Source organism: Gavialis gangeticus, unplaced genomic scaffold, assembly GCF_001723915.1.
Source record: "Gavialis gangeticus isolate Ggan-Ray unplaced genomic scaffold, GavGan_comp1, whole genome shotgun sequence".
NCBI classification, from domain to species: Eukaryota; Metazoa; Chordata; order Crocodylia; family Gavialidae; genus Gavialis; species Gavialis gangeticus.
Genome location: NW_017728995.1, coordinates 42,506,796 through 42,515,337, shown reverse-complemented (window position 1 = coordinate 42,515,337; position 8,542 = coordinate 42,506,796). Strand labels below are relative to the sequence as shown.

Below are 8,542 nucleotides of genomic sequence, written 5' to 3'. Positions count from 1 at the left end.
CCTAGCTGTAATAGCAGCTGGAATGTTAGAGGAAGCATTGGTTGGGAGGAATCTGTATTGAAACCATATTATAGGAGAAAATACATTTTGACATTTAATCAGCATGTCACCAACACTTGAACTTAGTTGAATGCGTGTTGTGTTATATGCTCATATACCCATCAGGTTTGGAGAGGAAAAAACAAAGATAATTCAGAAAGAGTCCAAAAGTAGCATAGCAATTTACAATACAGTAAAAGCTGTGTTAACTGGCATTTTACTAACTGGAATACTTTATTAACCAGAATTTAATTGATCTGTGCGGGGCAGTGTGGGCTGCTGCTGTGGGCTGAGGCTGGGGCCACGCCAGGCTCTTCCTGGCGGGGGTGGCCATGCTGCGGGCAGGTGGTGGTGGCACTGGGACTGGCCTGCCTTGCTGTCTGGCCCACTCGGTGTTGGGACACACATGGTGCTGTGCTGCTTTTGAAGCAGGGGCAGGGAGCAGAACTCAGCCTGCAGCTGCAGCCCGCCCTTGCCCTGTGCACAGATAAAAGAAAGTAGATTGACTGAGCCAGCTACGATCCTGGCTGCGCAGGGTATAAGTCTGAGATAACCAGAATTTTTAGATAACTGGCACTCCCTTTACCCACTCATGCCGGATAACAAAGCTTTTACTTTACTTAAAATTATCCATCAGTTAGATAGCCCTGATATAAATTATGTTGTTCTCTAGAGTTTTAGCAACTATGCTTCAGTAAATCCTAAAATCTGTGTACCCATGTAACAGGTTCACAAACATACTTAGATTTCTTAGAGGTTTGTGCAGAATATAACAGTAGATAACCAAGCTAAGTTTTCTTGGTGTTACTGAGTTTTTCTTCTGAAAGCCTTCTCACCTGACTACAGATGAATAGTTATATTATAAAGCTATTTCAAAATCTTATTGATTGTTGGAAAACTACAGGTTGTAAGGGGGTCTGAGGTAGCTTTCCTGTTCTTCCAGCTAAATGCAGGTAGCATTGGCAAAGTCTTTTAGGTAAAGCATTGCTTTAGTTGCTAGAATTAAATAAAAAAGATGTTTAAGAATTATTTTAAAAAAATTCAGTTAAGCTTTGCTTTTCCTCTTCCTTTTGCAGCCTCTTATGGAAAGCAAACTTAAAGCATTCAGTATTGGCAAAATGAGTGCTGCCAAGAGGACTTTAAGCAAGAAGGAACAAGAGGAATTAAAAAAGAAGGTAAAGCTGTATAATGAAGCTACTGTAACCAGGGTTTCTAATATTATTTTGTGCTCATTATTGTTAGTCTTCTAAATTGCAGACCATTAAAGCAACTGCATTTATTAAATGAACAGTCATTTGATTATACAAATCTAGCTGTTTGTGCAACTCCTATGGGCATAATCTTTCAACATTTCTGCTCTGAAAAATTGAATCCTTCGGTCTTAAAGGAAAATGTATCTGGCATAATTTGGTCATGGGGCCACCCATAATTCTTGAACTCTAGAAAATAAAAGAAAAAATCCTATGGCTGATTAAGAATAGTTGTGTCTCAGACTTTGTAATAATAATTAAAAGTAGGGGTGCACTGATAAAGATTTTTTTTGGTCGACGGCTGATTATTAACCAGCTATATTGGCTGATACCTATCTGATTGCCAATATGCAGTCTGGCACCTTGGAGAGCAGCGTCTGGCTGGTAAGTCTGTTGCGGGGGGACGGGCGGAGAGGTATGGGGTGCAGATCGAGGCCCCCATAGTGAGCGAGAGAGTGGAGCTGGGACACAGAGCCAGATGCTGCCAGGGTGGGGCATGGGATGTTGCTGTGGGCAGGTTGTCAGGCTGGAGAGGGCAGCTTTTGCTGCTGTGCGTACCCCTGGGGGAGGCATGGGGGGCATGTGCCACTGTATTTATGCATGGAGCAAGGGTGAGCTGTGTGCTTGGGGCTGGGGGCTGTGCTAACCTCTTAGTGGGAGAGTTGGGCTGGCATGGGTGGTTGTGGTGCTGGGAGGAGGCTTATGGCAGGGCTATAGCCAACCCAAGATTCATCATATTCCCCCCTGTAACCCCTTCTCTCAGCGCTGCCACTGCTTGCCCTGAGCACAGTCCTAGCTTAGCCTATCCTTCCTCCCCGCTGCTGGGAAGAGCCCGCAGTGGGCAGCCCGCCCTTGCCCTGTATACGGATGGGGGGCACATGCCCCACATGCCTCCCCCAGGGTACACGGAGTGTTGGGAGCTGCCCCCCACTTCCCAGCCTCCCTCACCTTCCTGGATGAGCTGCCTATGGCTTTGTCTCATGTCTCTCCCTGCCCTGGCTGAGCAGTGCCTTCCTCTGCCCCAGCCCATTCTCTCCCTCACCATGGGGGCCTCAATCTGCCCCTCCTTCCTACCGTCCCCACCCCCAACTTACTGGCCAGATGCTGCTCTCCAAACTGCCGTGTTGCATTCCTGGCAATGTCTGTGTTATGACTGTGCGTGTGCACGGGCATTTATCAGTGACGTTATTGGCTACATCGGCCAAAAAAAAGCCAATTGCTGATAATGTCAATTTTCCTTTTATTGGTGTGGATATGATATTTACTGATGTATTGGGGAACCTCTAATAAGTTTTATACTTGCTCTATAGGAGGATGAGAAGGCTGCTGCAGAAATTTATGAAGAATTCCTTGCTGCCTTTGAAGGAAGTGATGGTAATAAAGTAAAAACATTTGTGAGAGGAGGAGTTGTTAATGCATCCAAAGGTAAGAGTGGTAAGTCTGAATTTTCTGCGTTGGATTTTGGCAACACTTACCCCAGCAAGCTGTAGGTAAATATAAAAGGAAAAGCTGAGGTTTGGATTTTATTTTAAAGTAAATATCGTATCTCTTTGTTAGTAAGTAGCTCCCTGTACTCTTTAGACTTGGATCTCCCTTAGAGTTGAGGCAGGGTGGTGGGAATGAGGTGGAGAGTTGCAGGGAGGGTTGGGAAAAGGTTTCCAACTGGATTTGAATGGCAGTTGGAAGCCATGATTGGGATTGGTGGGAGGGTTTGCTTGTGTAGGGCTTTGGGCAGGGAAGTGTGGTGCTGGGAAGGTTTGGAGTTCTTTGGTTTTGGAGGAGGAGTTGTTTGGAGAATCGTGTCTATGGTGGTTAGCTTTTAACTGCTTTGATCCTTTTGGATAGGGCAGGATATAAATTTAATAAACAAATATTTTTTTGGAGCTGTTTGCATAGCTCTTTAGCAAATTAGTGAAATAAGTTGTTTTTCTGTTAAAATAAAAGTATTATTTTTGTTTCCCAACTGCACTTATTTAAAGTGTTTCTTAACTATTGTACTTACCTTGCAGAGAGCATGATTCCATTATAGCATCTCATCTTGACTTTTTTCTTTTTGAATAAATGTATTTTTAGGCTACGGGTTGTGGGGATGAAGATAGGAAACAAATAACTAGTTGTTGTTGATTTGTTAAACTTTAAACTAAGTAAAGTATTTGTTAATTGGTTTTGTTTTTTTTAATTTCAGAGGACCATGAAACAGATGAAAAACGAGGTAAAATCTACAAACCTTCATCACGATTCTCAGATCAAAAAAATCAACAAAGTCAACCATCTAATGAGAAACCTCCATCCCTTCTAATGATAGAAACCAAAAAGCCTGTAAGTTTTTTTTTTTCTATTTAAAATACTTTCCTTTTAATACCCCTCCAGATCAGTTTTGTGTATGTGTATGCATATGTATAAGTGTGTATAAACTCATCCCGCGGAGTAGTTTTATCATTATTTTTACTATCTATTTTTAATTACTGTTGGTGATTTGCCTAAAACTGAACAGGAAGTTAGTGTAGATATCACAGCACGTAGTCAAGCTAATATCCCAAAGATCTTTAAAATGATACTTGGATTTGATTTTTTCCAAAGGAAATATTGTATGCATTTTATAGCGTTTGTTTTGATCGGAGCAACTTTATCATGAATTAACATTTTATGGTTTTAACAGGAGAACAGATCTGACTGTTACCTGTTAGCACCACAGCATGTGAATATTTCAAAATAGTTTTCATCATAACCACCTGTTTTTAGATCAAAACTGTAAAACTTTCAATTTTAGGTTGATTTAAGCTTCTCATTTGTTTTTTCTTTCAACATTTATTTATTTATTTGTTTTTGTTCGAGCAAAGTCTTCTTCAGTCTTTCAAGTTACGATCAATAAACTGAAGAACTTGATAAACAAGTAGTCCTGCTTTTATTTTCTTCATTTTTGATTTGTTCTGTTAGTTAATATGTGCATTGTTTGGTTTGATTTCTGTGTTGCTTTAAAAAAAAAACAACCCTGAAAATCCAACCTTGCTAGGAACTGCTAGGAATATGTTAGTTCTTAATTGAGCACTTGAGTTGGGAAGAGTGATAAAAGCATATATTCATTATCATATTCATTACATGGTCACACTTCTTAAATATAGCTCTAAATGTGTGCCAAGCATTTATAATTCTGTGTGCTAGTGTGGAGAAATAAGTGTGACGAAAATTATGAACTTCTAATTTTACGTGCTATGTCATAGTAGTATAATACTGAATAATAACTATGTAAGTTTTCACAGTGGGTAAAGAGAAACTATTACAACTAGAACTACTAATAGTGCAGCAACAGTACATCTTGTCCTCCGAGCCCTTTGCTGCCATGTTGCTGTAGGAATTTTTTTCCAGAGCTGTAATATGATAAACATTTGTTACATCGGTTTATATGAAAAAAATCATTTAAATTATGTGATGTGCAAATAATGTGACAGGAGATGACATGGTTCACCCTAGAGTCAGGTAAAATGCATATGCTGTGAAACAAATAAAGCTTGACATATTAGAATACCTTCTATTATTAATTTAATTTGAGCATTTTTCTGAAAATTTGACCTACAAATTAATTTCCTCAGAGCTCTCTCTCCATGGTAAGTAAAAGCCAAGAAAAGAAATTCTGCTAAAATGTATTGCTTGTGTTTAAATAAAAATATGTATTGTTTAACATAAGGGGTTAAGTCACCAAGGATGCAGGAAACGTTTGTGAAAATGTTTAAATATACAAGACAAAATGCATTGCAAGATATTTAATGTTCGTAAGTTGTGGATAAAATGTGGAAACTTGAGGATACAATAAAGGCTATACTGTAACATAGGAACTCAGCTGGCAGAGTTAAAGTTCATATACAATCTTAACTTCTGTATTTTTCTTAATTCTGTTTCACCTACCAATTAATTTTAATGATTGCACAGTTTAATTTTCATTTAATCATTTGGAAATCTGTGGATCAAAGATAAATGTTGCTTGGAAGCAATCTAAAATATAGGTTGCAACCCTGTTTTAATAAATTTTCATTGGGTGTCATTCTGAAATACTGGTTGGTATATCTTTTTGTTTTAGCCTTTGAAAAAAGGGGAGAAAGAAAAGAAAAAGAGCAATTTGGAACTTTTCAAAGAAGAACTAAAACAGTAAGTTTTACTGTGCATGGAATATCATAAACAAAATTTGCGTAAGCATTTACGTAGCTTCCTTTTACTTTTTAACATTAAATTTTTAATTATCTATATCAGACCATTCTATCATGGTGCAGCTCCATTGTTTGTGGCTAAAAAGGATAAGTTTAATTTGTGAAGATCCTGTGAACAGATCTATGTGCTGTAGTTAGAGGTGCACCGACACATCGGTTCGATATTGGATCAGCACCAATATAAAGAAAATTGATTGTATTGGAAATCAGCATGATGTGGCCAATAATTTGGCTGATAAATACCCATGCATACACGCAGCTGTAGCGCAGCACGTAGGCAGCGAGGAGCACAGCCCAGCAGCTTGGAGAGCTGCATGCAGCTGGTAAATCTGTTGCAGTGGAAGGGCCATGGAGGGGGGGCAGATATTCGCCCCCTGCAGTGAGGGAGGGAGTGGGGCCGGTGCTGCCCGGCAAGGGCGGGGTGGGGCACGGGACAGAGCCACGGGGTGGGGAGAGACCGGCTCCTGCCTCTGCGCTCACCCCAGAAGGCATGGGGGTGGGCATGTGCCTCCACAACTGCACGGGGAGAGGGGAGCGGGGTGGGCTGCAGCTGTGGGCTGGGGCCAGGGCTGCGCCAGGCTCTTCCCGGCATGTGGGAGGGAGGGGATTGAAGTTGGGCCTGGGTTGCACTAAGGGTGGGTGGTGGCGGCACTGGGAGGGGGCTACAAGGGGGCTACAGCAAAATTTAGGGTGGCTGCAGCCCCCCCTTTTGTCCCCCTCCCAGCGCTGCCGCCACCTGCCCCAGCTCCCACCAAGAAGAGCCCTGCGCTGCCCTGGCCCCAGCCCATAGCTGCAGCTCGCCCTGCCCTACCCTGTGCAGATCTGGGGGGCACACGTGTTTTTCCCCTCCCCATGCCCTTCTGGGGTGCGCACAGCGGCGGGAGCTGCCCCCCCTGCAGCCCCTGGATGAGCTGTTGCTCCCTCCTTCCCTGCCCTGCCCCAGTTCCAGCCTTACTCCTCCTTAACCTCAGGGGCCTTGATCTGCACCCACCCTGCCATGCCCCTTCCCTTCTCACTCCTCTTCTACTACAACAGACTTACCAGCTGCACGCAGCTGTATCGGAAATTGGATCGGTATCAGCCAATGTGTCTCCCTAAAGATCGGCGATCCATATCAGCCCCCAACATCTCTATTGGTGCACTCCTAGCTGTAGTATTTAAAAAGCTACTGGCCACCTAAATCCAAGTCTTTGTTGGTGTTTCTCATTTCTACCACCACTTAGGGGACTGACATCAAGGGTAAATTCTTGCCAAAATATATCCTACTGTAGGATATGTTACCTGTTGAAAGCTTCTACTAAAACGTTTAGTCAAACAAAAATGATGTTGATGGTTTAAATCTTTCCTTTCTGGTTGTTTAATGTGTGTTGAAATTGGTGAGCTTCTTTGTGTCGGTAAACTCTTTGTCAGTTTTGAAAAGTTGTGTCATCTTCCTTGTTGGAAAGATTCTTGGAACCTAAGGGTTTAGGAATGTCTTTCTTTTTTAAATGAGATGTTTTGCAGAAATGATTAGAATACAACATAGTATTTATTTTCACTGACCATAGTAAATGGGCAATATTAATAAGTGGTTTTGGAAGCCATCCAGAAATGATTGCTTTGGGGCCAGTGAGCTGCCCTTGCAGTTAAGGTGTGTACAGGAAATCAAGGTTTTTGATTCATCCAATCAATCGCCAATCTCTCCTCACTCTCCAGCCTGAAAAATTGAAATCTGAGCTTTCTTTTTGCTTGCTGATTTGTAGTGCAGCTTTCAAAAGAAGGAATTCAAGTCTTTTTTGTTTCAGCCCTTACTTGTAAGCCAGTCACTGAGAGGCCACAGTTCAGAGGACTTGCTTGTTAGATATGCGTTCACTCAGTGTTACATGTGGAAAGTAGTAAAATTATTAGACAGTGAAAAGGAGGAGGAAGCTGAAACTGAAGCTTCTGCTTCATCCTAAGCGAAAAGAGCAATCAAGGATTTTGGTATAGACCTAATTTGATTGATCTACACCAGAATCATGCATAAGCCTTTTCTTATATTGCATCCAGTGCAGCTGTAGATTGATAGAATTAATTAACTATTTAAAGTGTTTTTTGTTTAGAACAGGGGTCAGCAACCCCCGGCATGCATGCTGAACATGGCACAGAAGGCCATTTTCCTTGGCACAGCACTGCCAGCCCGGGCTCTAAGCAGCTGCTGCCAGCCACGGAGCCCAGAGTGCTCCCAGCAGGCAGCTGGGACTCTGCAGACCCTGGTGCAAGCAGACTGGGCCCCATGTGCTGGCTGCAGTCGGGAGGCTGCAAACAGCTGCTCCAGGCTCCAGCATGTTGGCACTCAGGCACTATACAAGGTAGACATTGTAGCTTTTTTGGCACTTCGGCCAAAAAGCGTTGCCTACCCCTGGTTTAGAATCATAGAATTGTAGAAAATTAGGGTTGGAAGGGACCTTGGAGGTCATCCAGGCCAAACCCCGTGCTCAAAGCAGGATTATCCCTAACTAGATCATTCCAGCCAGACCTTAAAAACCCCTAAGGATAGAGATTCCACCACCTTTCTAGGTAACCCATTCCGGTGCTTCACCACCCTCCTAGTGGGAATGTTATTTCTAATAGCCAACCTAAACTTCCCTTAATTCAGCTTGAGACCTTTGGTCCTTGTTCTGTCATCTTCCACCGCTGAGAAGTGTAGCTCTGTCAAAGGCTGCTATCAAATTCCCTCTCAGTCTTCTCTTTTGCAGACTAAATAAGCAGTTCCCTCAGCCTCTTTTCAGAAGTCATGTGTCCCAGCCCCTACCCATTTGCACTGCCCTCCAGTGGACTCTCTCCTACTTATCCGCGTCCTTTTTGTAGTGGGGGGCCCAAAACTGGACACAGTACTCCAGGTGTGACCTCACCAATGTAGAGTAGAGGGTAATAATTACTTCCCTTGATCTGCTGGTGGTGCTTCTGGTATTGCAGCCCAGTATGCTGTTAGCTTGCTTGGCAACAAGGGCACGCTGTTGACCTGTATTCAGTTTTTTTTTGTTTTAAGAATTTTTTTAATTAAAGTGTAGTTTCAACAGAATGCTTGGA

The 8,542-nt window shown here is 42.6% G+C and overlaps 1 protein-coding gene across 5 annotated transcripts in view; it reads left to right on the top strand.

Annotated features, from left to right (window-relative positions):
- Window positions 1–8,542, top strand: part of U2SURP (U2 snRNP associated SURP domain containing) — a 104,770-nt gene that overhangs the window by 21,504 nt on the left and 74,724 nt on the right. For 4 of the 5 annotated variants that reach the window (XM_019503555.1, XM_019503554.1, XM_019503552.1 and 1 more), the window contains exons 3-6: window positions 1,116–1,214; window positions 2,600–2,723; window positions 3,475–3,608; window positions 5,365–5,432. In XM_019503555.1, the coding sequence (XP_019359100.1) occupies window positions 1,116–1,214; window positions 2,600–2,723; window positions 3,475–3,608; window positions 5,365–5,432 (425 nt within the window). The remainder of the gene's footprint in view (window positions 1–1,115; window positions 1,215–2,599; window positions 2,724–3,474; window positions 3,609–5,364; window positions 5,433–8,542) is intronic. The other variant, XM_019503556.1, reaches the window with a different exon arrangement.